The sequence below is a fragment of the Phacochoerus africanus genome, chromosome 4, assembly GCF_016906955.1.
Source record: "Phacochoerus africanus isolate WHEZ1 chromosome 4, ROS_Pafr_v1, whole genome shotgun sequence".
NCBI lineage: Eukaryota > Metazoa > Chordata > Mammalia > Artiodactyla > Suidae > Phacochoerus > Phacochoerus africanus.
In genome coordinates, this window is record NC_062547.1 from 29,668,037 (window position 1) to 29,691,919 (window position 23,883).

General features: G+C 35.0%; 1 protein-coding gene across 1 annotated transcript in view; it reads left to right on the plus strand.

Moving 5' to 3' along the window:
• CCDC73 (coiled-coil domain containing 73) overlaps positions 1 to 23,883 on the plus strand; it is a 122,564-nt gene that overhangs the window by 42,839 nt on the left and 55,842 nt on the right. The window contains 3 exon segments of the mRNA XM_047776052.1: positions 13,385 to 13,423; positions 20,587 to 20,722; positions 20,962 to 21,041. Of these exon segments, the coding sequence (XP_047632008.1) occupies positions 13,385 to 13,423; positions 20,587 to 20,722; positions 20,962 to 21,041 (255 nt within the window).

A 23,883-nucleotide genomic window follows, 5' to 3' on the forward strand; every position in this document is an offset into this window, starting at 1 on the left:
TAGATATCCAGTTTTTCAAACACCATTTTTTGAAGATTATCTTTTCCCTATTATGTGTTCTTGGTGTCCTTGTCAAAAATTTGTTGGCTACCTACATGTAGATATATTTCTGGGCTTCCTATTTTGTTCCATTTGTTGGTATGTTTCTTTCTTTTTTTTTCTTTTTTTTTTTTTTTTTTTTTGGTCAGTAAGTATCATGCTGCTTTGATCACTGTAGCTTTGAAATACATTTTAGAATCGGGAAGTATGAAGTATTCAGTTTTGTTTATCTTGTTCAAGATTGCTTTGGTTATTCAGCATCTTTTGTGTTGCTACACAAATTTTAGGGCTTTAAAAAAAATTTCCTTAGAAGCTGACATGATTTTGATAGGGATTGCACTGAATCTGTAGATCACTTTGGGTAATACAGACATTTAAACAATATTAATTTTTCCATCTGTAAACACAGGATGCCTTTATATCTATATGTCTTTTAAAACTTCTTTTGTCAATATTTAATAATATTTAGTGTATAAGCCTTTACCACATTGGTTAAAGTTATTTCTAAATGTCTTATTCTTTTTGTTACTATTGTGCATGGGATTATTTCAATTTTCCTTTCAAATAGTTTGTTGTTTGTGTGTAGAAATGTGACTGATTTTTGTATGTTGATTTTGTATCCTGCAATTTTACTGAATTTATTTATTAGTTCTAACAATTTGTTGTTGTTATGTCTTTAGGGTTTTTTCTACATGTATGACTGTGTTATATTCAAATAGCCTTTAGGGTTTTCTACATGTATGATTGCGTTATCTTCAAACAGAAGTAATCTTTTTCCTTTGTGATTTGGATGCCTTTTATTAATTTTTCTTTTCTCATTGCTCTGGCTAGGACTTCTAGTACTCTGTTGGATGCAAATGGTGAGAATGGGCACTCTTGCCTTAGACTGAATTGATTATGGTGATGACTATGGGTTTTATTTTTTTAAATATATGGCCTTATTGTGCTGAGGTATGTTTCTTAAATATTTATTTTGTTGAGAGTTTTTAATCATGGATGGATGTTGAATTTTGTCAAATGCTTTTTCTGCATCTATTGAGATGAACATGTGTTTTTTTTTTTCTTTCATTCTGTTAATGTGGTGTATCACATTGATTGATGTACATATGTTGGACCATCCTTTTAGCCAGGGAATTGAATCCCACTGGTAATGGTTAATGATTCTTTTAATGTGCTGTTGAATTCAGCTTGCTAGAATTTTATTGAAGATTTTTGTATCTACGTTCATCAGGGATATTGGCCTCTCATTTTTTTTTTTTCCTATTAAAAAAAATTTATGGCCATGCTCACAACATATGGAAGTTCCCAGGCTGGGGATTAAATCCAGGCCTTAACTGCGACCTACACCACAGCCACAGCAACACCAGATCCTTTAATCCTCTTCACAGGGCTGGGGATCAGACCTGCTCCTCCACAGCTACCCAAGCTGCTGCAGTCGGATTCTTGTTTTTTTTGTTTTTTTTTTTTTGTCTTTTTAGGGCTGCACCTGCAGTATTTGGAGGTTCCCAGGCTAGGGGCCTAATTGGAGCTGTAGTGCTGGCCTACACCACAGCCACAGCAGCATGGGATCCAAGCTGCGTCTGTAGCCTAAACCACAGCTCACAGGCAATGCTGGATCCTCAACCCACTGAGTGAGGCCTGGGATCGAACCCACATCCTCATGGTTCCTAGTCGGATTCATTAACTACTGAGCCACGATGGGAACTCCAGCAGTCAGATTATTAACCCACTGTGCCATGGTGGGAAGTCCTGGCCTGCAGTGTTCTTTTCTTTTAGTATCTTTGTCAGGTTTTGTTGTCACAATGACCCTGGCCTCATAAAATGAGATTGGAAGTATGCTCTGTTCTGTATCTTGGGAGAATTTAAGAAGGATTTGTGGGGTGTTTTTTGTTTGTTTGTATGTTAGTTTGTCTTTTTAGGGCCACACCCACAGCCTATGGAGGTTCCCAGGCTAGGGGTCTAATCAGAGCTGTAGCTGCTGGCCTGTGCCAGAGCCACAGCAACGCCAGATCTGAGCCACATCTGTGGCCTACACCACAGTTCATAGCAATGCCAGATCCCTAACACACTGAGGGAGGCCAGGGATCGAACCTGCAACCTCATGGTTCCTAGTTGGATTTGTTTCTGCTGCGCCACATGGGAACTCCAATTTTTTTCTTTTTTCTTTTTTTTAAGGGATTTGTATTAAATCTTCTTTGAATATTTGGTAGAATTCATCCATGAAGCCATCTAGTCCTGGGCTTTTCTTTGCTGGGAAATTTTAAAGTATCCTTATTTGCCATTGGTATGTTCAAGCTTTCTATTTTGTGTGCAGTTTTTGTAGGTTGTGTGTCTTTAGGAATTTATTAATGTTTTCTAAATTACCTGATTTGTTGGCATGTAATTGTTCATAATAGTCTTTTATGATCCTTTTTATTTCTGAGGCATACATTGTAATGTCTCCTTTTTCATATAATTTTACTTATTTAAGTCTTCTCTCTTTTTTTTTAGTCCAGCTAAGGGTTTGTCAGTTTTGCTTATTCTTCCAAAAAGTCAACTCTTAATTTTGTTGATTTTTTCAATTGTTTTTGTAGGCATTTATTACTATGAAATTTCCTATTATAATTGCTTTTGGTGCACCCCTTAAGTTTTGGTATGTTGTGCTATTTTCATTTGTCCTCAGATACTTTTAAAATTCTCCTTTAAAAAAAAACACAATGAATATTCAAGAGTTTGTTTGTTTAGTTTCTATGCATTTGTGAATTTTCCTGTTTTCTTACTGTTATTGATTTCTAATTTTATTACACTGTGGGCAGAGAATATACTTGGAATGATTTTGAGCTTCTTAAATTTAAAATTTTTTCGGTGCCCTATCACATAAAAGTTGACTTTTCTGGGATAGACCATATAATAAACATATGATCTATCCTGGAGACTGTTCCATGTATGCTTGAGAAGAAAGTGCTCTTTTGTTGGGTGGAAAATTCTGTACATATCTGTTAGGTCTATTTAATCTATAGTGATGTTCAAGTCAACTGTTTCTTTATCGATGTTCTATATGGATGTTCTCTTATTGAAAGGATATTGAAGTCTCCTACTATTATTGTATTTTTGTCTATTTCTCTATTCAGACACGCTATTTGCTTTGTATATTCAAGTGCTCTGATACTGGATGCATATATATATTTGTTATATCTTCCTGTTGAATTGACTCTTTAGCATGGTATAATGACCTTCTTTGTCTCTAGAGGCAGTTTTGACCTTATCTAAGTTTAGCCACTCCTACTTTCTTTTGGTTACTCTGGCATATTTTTTTCATCCCTTTACTTTCAGTCTATGTGTGTCCTTCTACAGTAAATCTCTTATAGAATTATATCGCTGGACCTTGTTTTTTATTATTCATTTAGCCACTCTGTGCCTTTTTATTGGAGAGTTTAATTACATTTAAAGTAATTATTGATAGGTGTGTAGTTACTATTGTCATTTTTCTTGATTGTTTTCTGATTTAGTTGTTTTTTACATCTCTCCTCGTTATCTTTTGTTATTTGATTTTTTATAGTGAATTTAATTAATTAATTAATTAATTAATTTTTATTTATTTTTTCCTGCTGTGCAGCCTGGGGATCAAGTTACTCTTACATGTATACATTTTTTTCCCCACCCTTGATTCTGTTGCAATATGAGTATCTAGACATAGTTCTCAATGCTACTCAGCAGAATCTCCTTGTAAATCTATTCTAAGTTGTATCTGATAACCCCAAGCTCCTGATCCCTCCCACTCCCTCCCTCTCTAGTCGGGCAGCCACAAGTCTATTCTCCAAGTCCATGATTTTCTTTTCTGAGGAGATGTTCATTTGTGCTGGATATTAGATTCCAGTTATAAGTGATATCATATGGTGTTTGTCTTTGTCTTTCTGACTAATTTCATTCAGTATGAGAGTCTCTAGTTCCATCCATGTTGCTGCAAATGGCATTATGTCATTCTTTTTTATGGCTGAGTAGTATTCCATTGTGTATATATACCACTTCTTCCTAATCCAATCATCTGTTGATGGACCTTTGGGTTGTTTCCATGTCCTGGCTATTGTGAATAGTGCTGCAATGAACATGTGGGTTTTAAAAATTGTGTCTTTATCTTTTGATGGTGTTCTATAAATCTTAGATGCTTTATTCACTCTCTTTCCTTTTCTGACTGGATAGTTTAAAATAATCTGTCTTTGAGCTTTGAGTTCACTGTTTTTTCCCCTTTTGTTTGATTGTGCTATTGAAACTATTACCTTTTTCATTTCATTCATTGTATTTTTCAGCTCTAGAATTTCTTTTTGGTTCTTATGATTTCTGTCTCTTCATTGAACTTCTGATTTTATTCATGTATTATTTTCCTGATTTTGTTGAGTTTTCTGTCTGTATTGTGGTTGGTTGAACTTCTCTAAAAGAATTATTTTGATTCTTTGTCAGGTAGTTCATAGATCTCCATTTCTTTGGGGTCAGTTACTGGAAATTTATAATGTTCCTTTGGTGGCGTCATGTTTCCTTGAATTTTTTGGTATACCTTTTAGCCTTTTGTTGGTGTTTATGCATTTGAAGGAGAGATCTCTTTCAGAGTTTTTGGACTAGCTCTGGCAGCTATAAAACTTGACCTACTGGTGGGTGGAGGATGCTGGCTGGATGTGGTATGCAGTGGTGCCACATGTCGTGCTGGGTCTAGCAGCTCTGGCTTTGTGGGGAAGCAGTGGTGCCTCTGGCTCCAAGAAAGGGCACAGCTCCATTAGTTTGGGTAGGTTTAGACATTAGCAAAGATTGTGAGGGTTCTTGGCGATGAAGGTTGCTGGTGTCCACAGTAGTGATGAGAGCTGCTGAAGTCCTTGGTAGTAAAGGCTACTGATGTCTTCCTGCTCTACTTTTTTCCCACATTGGGGAAGTTGTGGCTGAGGGCATTTATTTTGGTTCTAAGCTAGTGTGTGAACCTAGAGGATGGAATGGCACGGGTGAAATACTTTTCTGTTCAGATATCCTTGTTTTTTTGTGCTCTACTGGGTTGCTGTAGCTTCTTAATTGTACTACAGAGCTCTTCCAGAATTAGTTTCATTCGTAGGTACTTGTTAAATCATGTGTGTGTGTTGGCAGGAAGGGGGGGAGGAGAAGGGCTGGGACCTCCTGATATCTTTCTGGTATCACTCCCATGAATTCTTTATATTTCTTAGAAATAAGCCCTTTATGTTTGTGCTGTGGGCTTCAGATGGTTTTTACAGTTTGCCATTTTGATTTTGTTCATTTGGTTTTTTGTTTAATATTTGCTATAAATTATTCATTTTTCTTTCATGGATTTTGGAGTTTGTCATGGTTAGAAAGGCATTCACATCTCCAAAGTTACAAAAGGACTTGCCCTTGCTTTCTTTTATTACATCTATGTACTCAAATTTTATATTGAATCTTTGATCATTTGTAGCAGTTATGAGATGAAGCTAAGTCTATATTTTTCAGATTGTTATTCAGTTGTCTTAACATTATTTAAATTCTCCTTTGATATATTAAGCAATTTTTATTTTGAATTTCTTTTGTTACTTCAATGTACCAAACTAAATAAAAATTAAATAAAATGTCAGTGAGTTCCAAGAAGAATGTTTTCACTAAAAAGAAATGCATGGATTTTGTGCCTCAGATTGGATGAATAAGAGGCTGGACAATATTAATGATATAGTAAAGAATCCTTGTAACTTGTTTCAAGACGAAAGGCAGAAAGTGATTAGAAACTCCAGAGAAAACAGATTACTCTAAGGCATAAAGTACATTAAAATCTGGGATGGCTTGGGGCAATTTATGGATTATAGGAAGAGAGAAGATATTTAGGTCCTGACTGTAGTAAAATCATCCTTCACGTAATATACAGAACTAATAGAGGAGGAATGTAGTATTAACACCCTATTTGGCTCTGCATTAAACAATATCTATGTTAATTGTAATAACATAAACACTTTTGACTTTCATTTTTTAGAATTAACCCATAAGCAAAGTGGAGAAGACAATTATGGTCACAGAACAAAACTTAAATGTTACTAACCTTGTTGATAAAAAAGTAAAGGTGTAGTTAAGATGAAGTTGATGGTGATATCCAGTTGATGGAAGATAAATAGAGGATTAAGTCTACTATTTAAAGTTTATGTAGTTACACAGTTTAGTGGTTCTTATCATAACTCAGATATCCAGTTCAAAATGACCCCTGTAGGTAAATTTTTTTCTTGTTTCTTTTTTCCTTTTGGCCTTGCCTGCAGCACGAAGAAATTCCCAAGGGATTGAACTTGCCCCACTGCAGCCACCCAAGCCACAGCATTGACAATGCTGGATCCTTAGCCCACTAAGCCACCAGGGAACTCCTAAATTTTTTTCTTACTATTTAGAGAAATTAAAAAATTGTTCTTATAATTGAGTAAATAGAAATTACCATTATAACTATTATAAAAGACTCACTGATGTGTTTTCTTTTTTTTTTTTTTTGTCTTTTTAGGGCCGCACCTACAGCATATGGAGGTTCCCAAGCTAGGGGTCCAATCAGAGCTACAGCTGCTGGCCTAGACCACAGCTCACAGCTTGGGATCCGAACCGTGTCTGCAAACTACACCACAGCTCACGGCAACAGTGGATCCTTAACCCACTGAGCAAGGCCAGGGATCGAACCCGCAACCTCATGGTTACTAGTCGGGTTTGTTAACCACTGAGCCACTATGAGAATTCCTGATGTGTTTTCTTACAGTGTCTTGAATTAGGTATAACTTATCTCTTATTTCTGGATAAATCTTAGGAAAAGTATTATTTTTTTCCTACTAAAAATATGTCATTTTTGTTAAAAGTGCTTTGTTCTTTTAGCACTTTTTCATAAATTGCTTTATTTGACGCCATTCATGCATGTTTAATTATCTGGTTAATGTAATGAGTATTTTCAAAGCAAAAGACATTTCTTCATATGGCTGACCCTCTGTGAAAGAGCTGTAGGATTTGTTTTGCTTTGTTCAACCTGTGACATAGTACAGGTGATGTATATGTTACTTCAAGGTCGGCTGAACATGCTATACAAACAGTGTAGAACAATGAAAATGTTTCTAGTGTTTCCCCCTCAAGTTAAAGTTCCTGTTCACTTATGGATCTGATATAAATCTCCTAGGTAAAGGAAGTCCTCAGCCTCTTAACCATCATGTAGCAAAATCCCTCCCTCTTTTACTTAGGTTGCAACTTTTTTCCTTTCATAAGGCCATGCCTACCATGTGCTACATAGCAGGAATAAGAAATTAGGTAGTTCCTTTTCTTAAAAAGGTTATAGTCAAGTGACTCTTTCTTCTTGAATTCCAAAACAAAATGAACAGACACAACTCCATGACACACCAAAAACTTAATTATTTTGCTTTAATGGATACTTTGAGTATGTTTAATTTCTATTTAAAGTGGTACTTTGTTACCTGATTTTGAAGGGGTTGGATATAACAGAGCAACCTGATTATATCTAAGTTACCTGAGAAATTAAATTGTTTGTATAAACAATATACGCAGAGGGCTAAATAGATTTTGATGAGTGTCCTGTAGATTTTAAGTAAATTGTTTCTGCCTGTTAACGACTTATTATATAGTCCTGTGGTAAGACTTTTTGTCTTCCTGAGCCTCAGTTTTCCTTTAGGTAAAATGAGGAAATTGACATACATCAGCATTTCCCACACAAGAACATTTTGTAAAGCAATAACACATCCACTTTCTCTACTCTGGATAGCAGAATAAAAAAGTTTGGGAAGGGTCTTTATTCACCTTCCAGAAGAGGCATGAATAAAGAGAGCATAGATACAAGGTGGTAAAAACTGGATTGGGAGTAATGGGATAGATGACCTCTAAGATTTTCAGCTCTAATGCTCTGTGATACCATGTTATCAAATTTTAAACTTACTGAATTATAAATTGACATTAATTCCTTTCACAGAACTGAAGCCTATTTAGTATATAATGTGTTGTTTCTATTACTGAATCCTTAACTTTTTAGGCCTTACCTAACCACAGTGATAAAAGGGAACTAAATTCCCGGAGCTTTGGGTGTGTACATTTATGTATAAGGAATTCTTTGACATTCGGATAATTTTGTAGTTTAGAGACCATAAATTTACAGAGATGTTAAAAATAGAATACAAAGAATTAATTTTCCTAAGTGATTTAAAAGTAATATGCCAATCTGATGCCCTATCACCCCAAATACTGTAATATCTTTCTTACAAGCAAGGACATTCTCCTACAAAACTGTATCACAACCATCAAAATCAGGAAGTTAACACTGATACATCATTGCAATCTAATTCTCATGCCTCATTCAGTTTTTACCAGTTGTCCTAACAAGGGCTTTTATAGAAAAAGGATCCAGTTTAGAATCTTATGCTGAGCTTCGGTGTCATATCTCTTTAATCTCTTTCATTCTAGAACACTTCCCCAGTCTTTGCTTGATTTTTATGACTTTGAAACTCTTGAAGATTACAGACCAGTTCTTTTGTAGAATGTCCCTCAATTTCTGTTTGTATGATATTTCCTCATGAATAGAGTTAATGTATGCATTTTTGGCAGGAGTATTACAGAAATAAGGCCTTATTCCTATAATTGAATCCTATCAAATAGCTGATGATTTCAGTTTGTCTTACTATTGGTAATGTTCACTTTGATCCTTAAGGTAGTATCTGACAAGTTTCTCCACTGGAAAGTTACTCTTTTCCTCCTTTCTTTTTTTCTTCTTTTTACAAATCTTTTTTGGCTGCACATGTGGCATGTGGAAGTTCCTGGGCCAGGGATCAAATTCAAGCTGCAGCTGTGACCTATACCACAGCTGTGGCAGTGCTGGATCCTTAATCTACTACACTGGGCCAGGGATCGAACCCTTGCCACCACAGAGACCACAACTGGATAATTAACCCACTGTGCCACAGTGGTAACTCCCTCTTTTCCTCTTTCTAATCAGAGTATTTTATAGGTATTTTGAAGTTATGTAATGTTCTATTTCTTATCATTTAATTAATATTGTTATAGGCTCATAGTTCTAACTTTATTAATGGATTAAAAGCTATGACTGTCATTATTTATTTTGATGCTCAATACCATTAGTTTGGCCAATTGAGGGTCCATTCAGGCTGATTTCTAAGTCTTTTGGACATGTCTTCATCATTCTTTTAGCATTTTCCTGCTCTTAGGTGAAAACAAAATGTGCCAGGGATCACATTATAGTTTACCTAACCTTGCCTGGAATAAAACATTTCTCCATGTTTTCCTGGTTCCTCTTAGTGGAAAATGCACTTGGTGATTCAGACACTAGGATCTGGACACTATTACACTCACTACTATTGGGGTGTCACTGGTCTCAGATCCTCTCAGTGGACAGAGCTAGAGGATTTAGTGTATGTATTTATATACACACAAATATATAAACACTCATTTATACTATGTTTTTCTCTATCTATGTATGTCAGTATGTCTATATATAAATTCACATTACTTTCAATTCCAACCCAAAACTATACATTTCTTTTCTCTTACAGTGAGAAATAAGACATTCTTTCTTCTTAATGTATTTACTTATTTGATAAATTACCTAGTATATGACCAGGCCACCATTCTGTTGCTCCTTCCTTCCTGACATGGGTGCCTTTTCCCTGCTTCAACTCTTACACCTGGGTTGCTCTTTTTTCAACACTGCCCACTGAGCACCCTGTTCACCTTTTGACTCCTTACAGTAGACTGCCCTTTCTCCCATGGGGACATCCTCTTTCCCCCATTCCAGCCTGATACCTGTTCTGAATGCTGCCACCATGACCTCTTCATCTCATTCCCCACCTAATGTACTTGGGACTGGATTATTCAGGAAGGGGAGAGGTTAAGTATTTTTAATGTAGTATTTAAAGGACTTTATCCCCAAGTAATATATATCCAGTTAATGGAAAAATAGATTTGTTCTAAACAAAAGTTTATAGTCAACTTTTTGTATAGTTTTCCATAAAGTTAGGGGTTAACTCTAACTAGTTATATGTGCTTTATCTTTGAAATGCCTTCGATAGTTAATACATTAATGTTAGAATAGTTTTTCTGTATCGATAAGTCAATTTTATGTGATTTCGCAATGAAAAATAATTATATATAGAACGTCCATAAAAAGATTTCATGTCAAACTAGTTGTGTTACTTTCAAATTTGACTTGTATGTCATAAGAATGCAGGTACATGGCAGTTTTTTAAGTTGGGCAGTACTCTATAGAGGTGTTGATAAAATAAGCTGTGAATCATGGTTCAGAAGGTGTAAAATACAGAGACATCAATGTTTGAAGAACAGTGACCTGAAAGAATTTGGTAAATTTGTTCTATGTGTATCAGTTTTATCTTTGGCTAATGGTAGCTGTATTAGTGAGGATTCACCAGTTAAACAAAACCAATAAAATAGGTAGGTAGGTAGTTAGATAGATTGACAGAGCTAGAGAGAGAGATACAGGATATATATATATGTGTGTGTATATATATATATATATATATATATGTATCTCCTCTCTTTTATATATAGATAGAGAGAGAGATTTATTATGAGGAATTGGCTCACACAATCATACAGTTATGGAAGCAGAGAAATGACATCATCTATTGTCTGAAAGCTGGAGATATAATTCCAGTCTGAATCCCAAGGCCTGAAAGACAGGAGAATCCATGGTGTAAATTCCAGTCCAGGGAGTTCTTGTTGTGACTCAGTGGAAATGAATCTGACTAGGATTCATGAGGATGCAAGTTGGATCCCTGGCCTCGCTCAGTGGGTTAAGGATCTGGCATTGCTGAGAGCTGTGGTGTGGGTCACAAATGTGACTTGGATCTGGCATTGCTGTGGCATAGGCCAGAGGCTGTGGCTCCAATTAGACCCCTGGCCTGGGCACGTCCATATGCCATGGGCGTGGCCCTAAAAAAAAAATTCCATTTCAAAAGCATGTGAAAATCAGTGTTCCAGCTCAATCAGGTAGACAGGTAGAAAACAGGGTGACTTCATCCTTTGTCTGCCTTTTGTTCTATTCAGGTCCTCAACAGATTGGATGAGGCCCACTCACATTGGAGAGGGTAATTACTTTATTGAGTCCACTGCTTCAAATGCTAATCTCATCTAGAAAACCCCTCACAGACACACCCATAAATAATGTTTAATCTGGGCACCCCTTGGCCCAGCCAAGTTGACATATTAACCGTCACAGTAGCAGATAATAAATTCAAGATTAGATTGAAAGTGTTCTGAATTTTGTCTTTTTTTCCCTTTTTTTTTTTTAATGACCTCTACCTTTTTAGTTTTGTTTTGTCTGTATACCTTAAAAAATACTCTGATTTTGTCCAGTCTCATTTCTTTAAAATGAGATCTGCATGCAGAGGGCTTCCAAATGTGTATCTCCAGCCCCAAATCCAGCTTGGATTGACTGTTGGATGTCTAAAAGACATCTCAAACTTGATGTGCTCAAAACTAAGTTCCTAAAATCTCCTCCCCCTGAAAACTCACTTGTCTTTTATTTTTTTGTTAATTACAACTCCCTTCTTCCTGCTGCAGAGTTTTTTCAGTTTTTCCCTCAAGAGTATATCCAGAATCCGACCACTTCTCACTACATCCATTACTAACACCCTAGACCTCTTTCATGATCTTCTTTCATCTGAATTGCAGTAGTTTTTATTAAGCGTTTTTCCTGCTTCCACTTCTGTTCTCCCTCAGTTTTCACTTAGAGTGATCCTTCTAAAAAGTAAGTCACGCTGTGTCACATTTGTGCTTGGAACTCTTCAGTGGCTTCCTGTCTCATTCAGTGTAAATCATTATCATGTGCTACAAGACCTACAGTGATTTGGCCCTACCTCTCCTCGTTTCGCCTACTCTTCTCTCAACCCATCTTTTCTGTTCTTCCCCTTGCTTACTAAACTCTTTCAACCACGTGGGCTTCCTGCTGTTCTTGAATATACCAGACATTTTCCCACCTCAAGGCCTTTGCACTTGCTGGAGTATTCTTCCTTGATTTCTATGTGCTCAAAAGTTTCTCTCTCAGGACTTTCCTGGCCATCCTATGTAATCCCCTTCCTGAATTTATTATTTTTATTAGAGTCTATTGATATATAATAGACCATATATTTTAACTTATTTATGTTGCTTGTTGTCTACATTCCCTAGACTTTAATCTGGACAGGATTTTTTTGTCTAATATTGTAGCCCCAATGTTTACATTCGTGCTTTACTTATAGTAAGCAGTCAGTATTTGTTGAAGAAATGAATGACACATAATCCATTTCACCAACATGAGATAAATTATCAGCTTGTTCAAGGCAGTATGCTAAAAAATTTATTTCATAGGAAATATGAGGTAATTAGTGAACTTTTGTTTAGATTTTAACAAATATTGGGTGGGTTTAAATAAGCACTCATACATGGCTAGTTGGACTTTAACTTGGTCCATACTCTGAAGGACTATGTGTGTAATTGGAATTGTTAAAAGTCTATAAAAATGAGCAAGTCTTAGGAGTTCTGCTTCTTGTAATTTATTCTGCTGAAATGAATAACTACAGAGTTTTCTTGATCCCACATGTTTATTTCAGAATTCTTGGGTAAATCTACAAAAATGAGAGTGATTTGATAAACTATGGTATAAAGTTAAACAGTGGAATACTGTGTAGGCATTAAAAATTTGTAGATTAATTTGTGATAGAAAAGTATTTACTATATAGTAAGTAAAAGTAAGTTACAAAATAGTACATATATTATTATTCTACCCTCCCCACTCGCTTTTAAAGTATAAATACATGGAAAAATATCTGGAAGTACTGCTGTATTAATTTGTGTTGTTATTTCTGGGTTGTGAGATGATTTGTTTGAAACAATGTTTTTCCCCTGTGCTTAATGTATTTTTTCAGATTTTCTTCAATGAAGAGCTAATATTAAGTGGCAAACTCTCCTAGAGTCTCTTGCTGTCCTTCTTTCTTTATTTTTCTCCATAGTATTTGTCACTCTCTAACTTCTGTACTTTTTATATTTTATTATGTGTCTACCACCACCCCCACTAGATAGAAAGCTTGTTAAGGACATGGGCTTTGTTTAATTCACTGTCCTATTTCAGGATCCTAGGAAAGTGGTTGGCCTATGGTAGGTGTTCCATAACTATATGTTGAATCAATAAATGAATGTATTTTTTTAAAGGAAGAAAGTTATGGTAAATAACATTTTGAAAATATGTCACTGGAAAAAACTAGTGCATAAAGTATAAATGTCACATTTTATAGAATATGATTTTAACATCAAGAGGAATTTGTAGCAATTAACTAAAGAACTTTAATGAGATTTTTCCCTTTATTTTTTCAAGGTTTCTGAATATTCTTTACAGAAGAAAGTGAGTGAAATGGTAAGGAAATTTCAAAATATACACCCACCTACCCCAGAATAGTATACAGTGTACACAATATTTTTGTCAATATTAATGGGAAATTTATAGTTAAAAAAAAAGTTGAAAACAGATATTAATATCCCCTTTAAAGGGCTGAATTATAGTTTAAGATATAGTTTGAATGAATTTATTTCACAAATTTATTTTCAGATTATATATGTCTACGTATTAAAAAATGAATTTAACACAATTCCTAAATTATAAATAGAAGTCTTACATCAAAATCGAACCATAGGAAGTTCCCCTCTGGCACAGTGGGTTAAGGTGTTGCTGCAGCTATGACACAGGCTGCAACTGTGGCTAGGGTTCAATCCCTGCCCTGGGAATTTCCACATGCCTTGAGTGTGGCCAAAAAAAAAAAAAAAAATTGAATCACAAGTGAAAACAACAAAACTCTGAAGCTCTTTACTTTAATAATGTCTTTTCTAGGTATTTTTACAAACATGTAGTTATTGCTTATAGCCTGAAAAGTTGAAATAATATGAAGTAGCATTTGAATATTACACCTGGGATATGGTACTCATCCTTTGTCATTCAACAAGTGTTTATTTGTTGTGCATTCCTCTTCTATAGTATATTAAAAATTAATATTTGCATTTTGCATCATAATATTTTGTGAAATATTTACTTTGGTATTCTCTCTATATATCCCTATTTGATTCAGAAAAATTTCTCTCTCTCTCTCTTTTTTTTTTAGGGCCACGGCTATGGCATATGGAGGTTCCCAGGCTAGGGGTCCAATTGGAGCTGTAGCTGCCAGCCTATACCAGAGCCACAGCAACACAAGATCTTAGCTGCGTCTGTAACCCACACCACAGCTCACAGCAACGCCAGATCCTTAACCCACTGAACGAGGCCAGGGATCAAACCCAAAACCTCATGGTTCCTAGTCGGATTCATTTCTGCTGCACCATGAAGGGAATTCCTCTCTCTCTCTCTTTTTTTTTTTTTAATTACTCAAATGAATTTATCACATCTTTAGTTGTATAATGATCATAAAAATCTGATTTCACAGGATTTCCATCCCACAGCCCAAGCACACACCCCCACCCCCCAAACTGTCTCTTCCGGAGACCATAAGTTTTTCAATGTCTGTGAGTCAGCATCTCTTCTGCAAAGAAGTTCAGTCTGTCCTTTTTTCAGATTCCACATGTCAGTGAAAGCATTTGATGTTGGTGTCTCATTGTGTGGCTGACTTCACTTAGCATGATAATTTCTAAGTCCATCCATGTTGCTAAAAATGCCGGTATTTCATTCTTTTTAATGGCTGAGCAATATTCCATTGTGTATATGTACCACACCTTCTTGATCCAATCCTCTGTTGATGGACATTTAGGTTGTTTCCATATTTTGGCTATTGTATCCTCTCTGTATTTTTGATTGAGCAAATTTCTCCCATTTCACTTTATTTTCAGAGGGCTTCTTGGGTGGGTTTATGTATTTCAATCTTCCTTCTTTGGAGTAGACCGTAAGGCAAGTAAAATTAATTTTTTAGTGGGGTTAGTATGTTATATCTATGAGAAGTAAGAAATGAGAGATCACTCCTTATGACATTACACAAAAATATAAAGTCAGTATTTTGCTTCTTGAAATGTTTTGGTGTGTTAGAAAATAAATAGGCCATAGAAAGATTGCTAAGCCTGATTAAATAAAAGATGTGAGAATTCTGTTGCCGTTCAACTGGAAAGACTAAAGATAATATTGTCACACTATTTTAAACTATGATTTTAATTAAGGAGCTGAAAAACTAGATTCTGGTTTAGCTTTAAGTATCATGACATTTGTACTGAAAGTCATCTTCAACGCTACAGTGGTTTTACACAAAATATAGTGAAATTGAATAATGTACCCTCTGACCTGGGAGATAAAGCTACAAGTTAAAGATCAAAGGCAACATAAAATGTGTTTTATTTTATTCCACTTTAAAGTTTCATCAAACAGATACTTAAAATATTAAAAAAACATGGAAACATGCAGTATACTTATAGTTTCTGGTCACTTTTGAGCATTTCTTATTATGAATTTAGCCTCTTAAGAACCTACTAGAATAATAGTGAATTATAGTTAACAATATTTTTCTGACAATTCAGAGCATTAAATAAATCACTTTACAGTAAAATAATTTTACATATTTATATGTACACAATATTTTAATGCCAATTCTGGCAGAATACTTTATGTATTTTAGATGATTGATTTGAAAGTTAAAAATAATCTTTTGCCTAAATATTCTTACATTATTATTTTTACACTATTCTCATATAACCTTTTCTTTATTCAAAGTACTATATGATATTCAATTAATTTTATTCAAATCAGCATATTATTCTTCTATGTTATATGACTCTTTGTGCAAGATAGGAAACAAAATGGTCACTTGTGTCAAGGCAGGACTTTGGGGAGCAGTTGATAAAGTGTTCCTAAAGAAATAGTTTTTAGAATAGTATTAAGACACTTTTTTTTTTTTTGGTCTTTTTAGGGCCATGGAGGGCTTGTGGAGGTTCCCTGGCTAGGAGCTGAATTGGAGCCACAGCTGCCAGCCTACACCACAGCCACAGCAGTGTGGGATCCGAGCCATGTCTGTGACCTACACCACAGCTCACGGCAATGCTGGATCCTTAACTCACTGAGCAAGGCCAGGGATTGAACCTGTGTCCTCATGGATGCTAGTCAGATTCGTTTCCACTGAGCCACACAGGAATTCCTCCAATATTAGGACACTTTTAAAGAAGTTCATGATCTTCTGTCGGTGAGCTCTTATTAACTACTAGTAAATTTCTGCTTGTGGGAATTCAATAAGGTGATGTTCACGTAGAGGTGATAGGTTTCTAGATAAATTAACACAATTATGAATAAAAAGATTTATTTATCTCTAACAGTACCCAAACGTTCTCTTGAATAAATGATCACATTAATCATTACCAATAAAAATAATGCAATAAAATATGATAAAAATAAACTATAGATTAACTGACTTGGTCATTAATAAAAATCCTTCCTGTTGTGTTCCCCTGATTACTGTACAGATGACTATGTTGTATAACTGAGCAGCTAATAGAGCTTAATGAATGAAGTAAAAACTTAGCCAACCATCCCTTAAGTTATATTTTCTTTTTTTGTATATCACTTTCCCCTAAGGAAAAGCCGTAAAGATTTATTTTTCTTAATTAAATTAAAACAAAATTTCAGTTTTGAAGGTTTTCTTCATATTTTCTTTCAGAAAATATTCATTTTTTTAGACTGAAGACTTGTCTAGAAGTAATCTTTATGATTATAATATTATGTACACTTGTAAACACAAAATATATGTGACTTCAGTTTTTTTAAGTTATGCATGCCTTATATTGTGGCTTAAAAATGAAAGTATCCTAAGAAAGATGCCATAGATTCTTAAAAAATGAGTATTATAACCCATTAATTTATTTTGGGTTCATATTGAAGAAATAGTTGCAAAAATAGAAATGAAGAATATATGAAGTTTGTTTTAGGGTTTTGAATCTTTTTCTCTAAAATTCACTTATAATGAACTAATTGTTTTAAGGGAAATTAATTTTATTTCTAAAAGTGTTCAAATCAGTCTCTATAAGGTAATAAGAAAGGGAGGAAATAAGCAGCTGTGCCTTCTGTTAGTAAATATAGTTCTAAAGAGTCATGTGTAAATGTTATTTTAAAATTATTCCCATTTAGGAGTTCCCACTGTGGTGCAATGGGATTGGTGGTGTCTTGGGAGCCCAGGGTCACAGGTTCGATCCCCAGCCTGGCACAGTGGGTTAAGAATTTGGCATTACCACAGCCACTGCTTGGGTTGCAACTGCGGCTGGGGTCACAACTGTGGCTCAGATCTGATCCCTGGCCCTATAACTCCGTATGCCATGTGTGGCCCCAAAAAGATAAAAGTAAAGTTATTCCTATTTTAAATGCCTGAAGAGGCTTCTAAGTAAAGTTTTAGACCACACACACATATGCACACACACACCCTACTCGTAATTATGCATGTGCTATAATCTTGATTTTCAAAGATTGTTTGTTTAAAATGAGGTACATATGTATTTGGAAAACAATGAATCCTGACACTGTTTTTTTGTGGACAGAGGGTTTGCATTTAGTAGTAAAATTGAATAAAAGAGAAAATAACTTGAACTAATTCACAGAAGTAAAAAGAGCGAAAACACTATCTATTTAGCTATTTCTTAGTAATTTCAATAAAATAATCTTTATTATGGTATAGTATATAATTTTAAAGTTATAATAACACCATAAATTTATTTGTATTATTCTTTATAATGTTCTTAGGTTTCTTAAACAGGTGTTACCAATCTGCTTTTTGTTGTTGCTTCCCAAAGAATTTAAACTATTTGCTGACAGCCATGCAGTTAGTGGCAAACTCCCTTCTTCACTCTCATTATCAAAACTGAATCGGGGCAGCCAACTAGGTTCATATATCAACAGTCCCATATGGGCCTGAATGGGCTAATGAGCTATAGCTATATGTGCCCTTATGATTTGTAAGTCTTTATAGCATTTATCATGGCCATTGAATAGGCTAATATATTTGAAAATCACAATTCTGTCATTGAAACAAATGAAACCACATTTTAATTAAATTCAACTTTGGTTTCAAGCAAAGGATGTTGGAATAGAGTATATCACAAACTACTCTAATGTGTATAGAGCTCTGTATAGGTAGTGAATACCTAAGAACTCACTTTGATCTTTCTGCATTTTTAGTCAACAAGATAACTTTGCAGGCATTGACAGTATTAATATATGTTAATATGTAGTGGACAGTTTTCTCATAAGGGCTATATAAAAATCGATTTGAAGGGAGTTCCTGTTGTGGCTCAGCAGTAACGAATCTGACGAATATCCATGAGGACACGGGTTCGATCCCTGGCCTCACTCAGTGGGTTAAGGATCCAGTGTTGCCATTAGCTGTCATGTAGGTTGCAGATGCAGCTTGGATCTGGCATTGCTGTGGTTGTGGCTGTGGTGTAGGCCAGCAGCTACAGCCCCAATTTGACCCCTAGCCCAGGTGCGGCCCTAAAAAGCCAAAAAAAAAAAATTGATTTGAATTTAAAAGTTGAAAGAATTCCTTGAGCTGAAAAAAAAAATCTTTAGACAAGTGTTCAGTGGAATTGTATTATGTTTCTATACAACTGTTGGAAGCAATATAATTCTCTGGATTAGGGAATTAAGTAGTATTTTAGAAGAACAGATTATGGGTCATTATTATTCATTGTATAGCTGTTGATAATAGTGACTGCCCAGGTTGGCAATAAGATCTTAGGGTAAGTACGCTTGTCAACTTGTTTGAATTTATAACTGCTGCGCACTTAATTCAAATGACTAAGTAGTGAATTTGAAAAGCTCATAGAAGTGCAATAAGAAAGTTTCAACTGATCCTTCACAACCATTGCCAAAGAAACTATCACTTTGCTTAAAATAATTTAAAAATGTTTTTGGAAAAAGTTAAGATTATCACCAGATCTGCCAAGTTAATGTAGTTAAGTACAACTTAAATTGTAATGTGTTTTCCTTATTAATCTTAAGGAGGGCTGTTCCAATTCAAAATAAAAATTAATTAAGCTTTTGAAGGCACTTTTATCTTTTGAGGAGTAATAACAAAATATTATATTGTACTTATTTTGTGACAGGCTCTGTTCTTAGTCTTCTGTGTGTTAATTTGTCTTACCTGTATAACAACCCTATGAGAGAGATACTGTTATAATCTCTATTTTAAAGACAGGGGAGATAATTTTTCCAAGGTCACACAGAAGCTACATTGTAGAGGCAGGATTAAACATAGGCAGACTAGCTTTTGACCACACTACTAACCTGCCTGTGCTTTGGTGTTAAACAGTACAAAATGGCTCTGGTTAACTTATGCAAAGGGAAACTTAACGAGCAGGCACTCACAATCAGAGTCCAGAATGATTTTGAAAATGAGTAGGGACTAGGGCAATTGCAGGGTTTGCGAAGCAGGTCGTAGGAGCCCAGGGCAGAAGTTTCACATCAGTCTGGATAGGATCACCACTGAACTTCTTTAGTTTTATAGTCTCTTTTGTTCCAGATTCACATTCCAAGAAAGTAGAAATGGATAGATTTATTTGGGGTAATATGCCCTACACTTGACTAGGGAAGAATAAGACCCCTGAATTTTAGTCCTATTAGATTGTAATGAAGAATTATTTCAAGTAAATGCTTGGAATTGTGTTACTGTTGATAAGGGCCATAGATGCAGGCCAGGCAAATCTAACAAACTGCCACTGTTGGAACTCTCTGAGACAACAGCAGTTCATTCAGAAAGTAATTACTTAGGGCCTGGTCATGGGCCTCCACTCTTCTTTATACCTCTCAATAGAAGCTGAAGTATGTGGCGGAAATGAAAGTTGTGGATGATTCTACTAATCAACTCAAGATCAAAACTTTTGAAATGTGTTATTGATTATGTTAGCTTAATATTTCTTTTTGAAATGTAAGTCATTTTTCTCAGTATGGTAAAACAAGCTCTTTTAGCTGAAAGCAGTGCTGGTCCATGTATTATACATAAGGTCTAATTATTACCAACTATGTCTCCCAGCTTAAGTAAACTTTCTGCTATACTATATTGCCTCCCTATCACTGACAGATATTGTTCTCATGATTCCATTTTTAATGCAGTGATAAGTGCTATATTCATTAAAATTAACCTCAGGGAAATCACCTGAGTTTTGATAATGCCCATTATAATTGTGCCAGCAAATTTAGAGAAAAAAAATTATTTCCTAAATTATCAAGAGTATTGCTTTAATAATATTCCCCCCACTTTCTTAGTCCTGGACTGGACTAATTAACTTTTCTATAGCTAAAACACCAATTGCTTTTGAAAAAGAAATCGTAAACAAAGGAAATATAACCTTAAGTGACTATTTTGTTACAGGAAGGAAAAAAGCTTTAATTTTAACTAGTTTTAGAAATATCTCCTAACATTTCCTCTCTAAGATGTACTGGAAGAGTACTTTTTCGTGGCATATTTATGTTAATAACAATAGTTACTTAAAATAATAAAATTGATTATGTTTAATAATGTGTGTATGTATGTGTTATATATCTATAACATTTAAAATAACTCTTCAAAATAGGAACAAAAAGTCCAGTTACATCTTCTGGCTAAAGAAGATCATCAGAAGCAACTGAATGAAATTGAGAAATACTATGCCACAATAACAGGTCAATTTGGATTGGTAAAAGAGAGTCATGAAAAGTTAGAACAAAGTGGTAGGTGCTATCTTATTTAAATTTATATATTTAATAGGAAATGTTTTAAATGGACTTATTAATGAATAAATTGAACTTATCTGATGCTAGAAATAATAAAAAATGGCAGTTTATTTAATATTATTAAATTCTGCAATAATTATATACATTGCATTGAGGCTATTTTCCTTGTCCATATTAGTAATATTTCCTTAAAATGTACATTGAATATAATGTTTTCCTTATCTTTCATGCTGCAGTACAGGAAGCAATACAGTTAAACAAAAGACTTTCAGCTTTAAATAAAAAGCAAGACTCTGAAATATGCACCTTAAAGAAGGTATGATTGATCCAGTTTATTGTATTATGTAAAAATTAGTCTATAATAGTTTTATGAGATAATACTAGAAAAGTTGGGTAATTTTTTTGTATAAAGATAAATGTTTTAAATACAGATTCGTAAACTTTGAGTTATGGTTTTAATAAATGTAATGATTGAATTTGTTCTAATCCATTCTAAATATTATTTCTTTGACTTGTGAGCAGTGGCATGCATTTTTATGATGACATGAATAGCCAATAAGCATTCGCTATATTAATCTCATTAACACCATTCATTCATTCATTGAATGGCTTTATTTAACTGGTACTATATGACACTGAGGATACAAGTATGAAGAAGATAAAACATGTGCCAGCCTTTTGGGGGTTTATAGTTCAACAGAAGAATTATATATAAAGTGATCACACAGATCAAATAATTTAAAACTGTTATAAATGATATGAAGAAAGAATAAAGGATGCAATGAAATTATCAAGGTGACTTTACTACATAGGAGGTGAAGTGGTGGGGGAAAGAAGAGAATGTTTCAGGCAAGGGAATAGCATGTGCAAAAGCCTTGAGACAGGAGAGTTTAGTATCTTTGAAGGACTAGAAAAAGTCTGGTATGGTCCAAGCATTTTGAGTGAAAGAGTGCAGTGCATTGGACATTTATTGGTTACTTACTAAGCATCTATATCCCTTTCTTCCTAAACTCATCTAGATTTTTGTTTTGATGCCTCCAGCTTTAGAGGTGAACCCTAAATTGGCAGAAGGCCATAAATATATTTTATTACTCTGGCCAGAGTCATTGGTTAAGGAGTGGATAAATGACTTTAGCTAGTAGTTATAAACCAGCTAGTGGTTGTAAACCAGAAAGAATGTAATCCCTACCGTGGCTGGCAGTCAGCCTACAATCATAACAAACTGAAAAAGAGGAACCTGACAATGTGGATGCCAGATTGCTATGATATGAAGAAATCTATACTTTGATGACATTTTTGAGTTCCTGGATGGACCAACCCTACTCTTGCTCTACCTTTAGATCTTTCAGTTATCTGAGCTAATAAATCCCACTATTATTTAATCCAGTTTGGTTAGGGCCAGTTTCATTTTCCATAATTTACAACTAAAAATATCCCTACTTATACAAGGGGAGAATGATATGAGAAGGACAAATAGGCAAGGCCTTTTTTTTCCCTACAGAGAATGACCTTTTATTTCCTTTTCCTAATCTTTTCTAAGCCCCAGCTGAAATAATACTACTTTGAACTACCTCCCTATCCCTGAGAGAGTTCTTACCAACAATCAATAAACGCTCTAAAACAGCATTTACTGAGTGTCATTTTAACATTTATTAATAAATTACACTTACTTTGTAGTTATTTAATTTATTGGTGTGCAAAATGTCTTCCATTTGTCCCTCCCAATCCAGACTTACCCATTCATCTCTTCTTGTAAGGCTTTCCTACTTGGATTGCATCAATGCTCCCATATTTTCTGGCTTCCTGTTTTGACCACATGTTTATAGTCAGCACCATCAGTCAAATTCTCTCAGTTTCTGTTTGAAAAAGTTAATTTCTCCTTCACTTTTGAAGAATAATTTCAAAGGACACAGAATTTTAGGTTGGCGGTTTTTTTCTCAATACTTTACATATTTCACCTTGCTCTCTTCTTGCTTGGATGGTTTCTGAGGGAAAATGAGATAATAATTATCTCTGCTCCTTCGTAGGTAAGATTTTTTTTCCCTCTGCTGGCTTCTTTTAAGATTTTAAATTTATCTTTGATTTTCTGAAGTTTGAATATAGTATGGCTGGGTGTAATTTTTTTGGGTCACTTTTCCTTCTTGGTCTTCTTTGAGCTTCCTGGATCTGTGGTTTGATGTCTGCAGTTAATTTGGGGAAAATCTCAGTCATAACTGCTTCAAATATTGCTTCTTTTCCTTTAATTCTTCTCTTTCTTGTACTTATGAATATGTTACACTTTGTGTATGTTACACTGTCTGACCCACAGTTTATGGATATTCTCTTATGGTTTTTTCAGTCTTTTTTTCTCATTGTTTTTAGTTTTGGAATTTCTATTGTCATATCCTCAAGCTCAGATTATTTCCTCAGCCTTGTCCAGTCTACTATTGAGCCCGTCAAAGGCATTCCTATTTCTGTTACAGTGGTTTTGATCTCCAGCATTTCTTTTTGACTCTTTTTTAGAATTTCCATCTCTCTACTTACGTTAGCCATCTGTTCTTCCATGATTTGTGTTGTTTTCATGAAAGCTTCTAGCATACTAATCATAGTTTTAAAAAATTTCTGTTCTGAGAGTTCTGGCTGTGGTATGGCATGCAGCAAGTTAAGGATCCGGTGTTGTCTCTGTGGTGGCATGGATTTGCTCCCCAGCCCAGCACAGTGGGTTAAGAATCCAGTGTTGCTGCAGCTTGTGGCATAGATTGCAGCTGTGGCTCAGATTTGATCCCTGGCCATGGGATCAAACTGGAAACGTCTACATGCCATGGGTGTGGCCAGTAAAAAAAATTCTGGTCTGATAATTCTAACATTCCTGTCATATCTGACTTTGGTTCTGAGGCTTGTTCTGTCTCTTCAAACTGTGTCTTTTGCTTTTTAGTATGTCTTTTATAATTTTTTTGCTGGAAGGCAGACATGATATACTGGGTAAAAAGAACTTCCATAAATAGGCCTATAGTAATATAGTGGTAAGGTGGGGAGTGGGGCAGTATCCTATGATTAAATGAGCCTGTTGCCCCTGGACTGTGAACTTCACTAGTGCTTCTCAGTCCCCACCCCCGTCCCCAGGAGGTATGAGATGGTTGGAGAGGGCTGAAGTTGGGTATTACCCTTCCCTCAGGAAG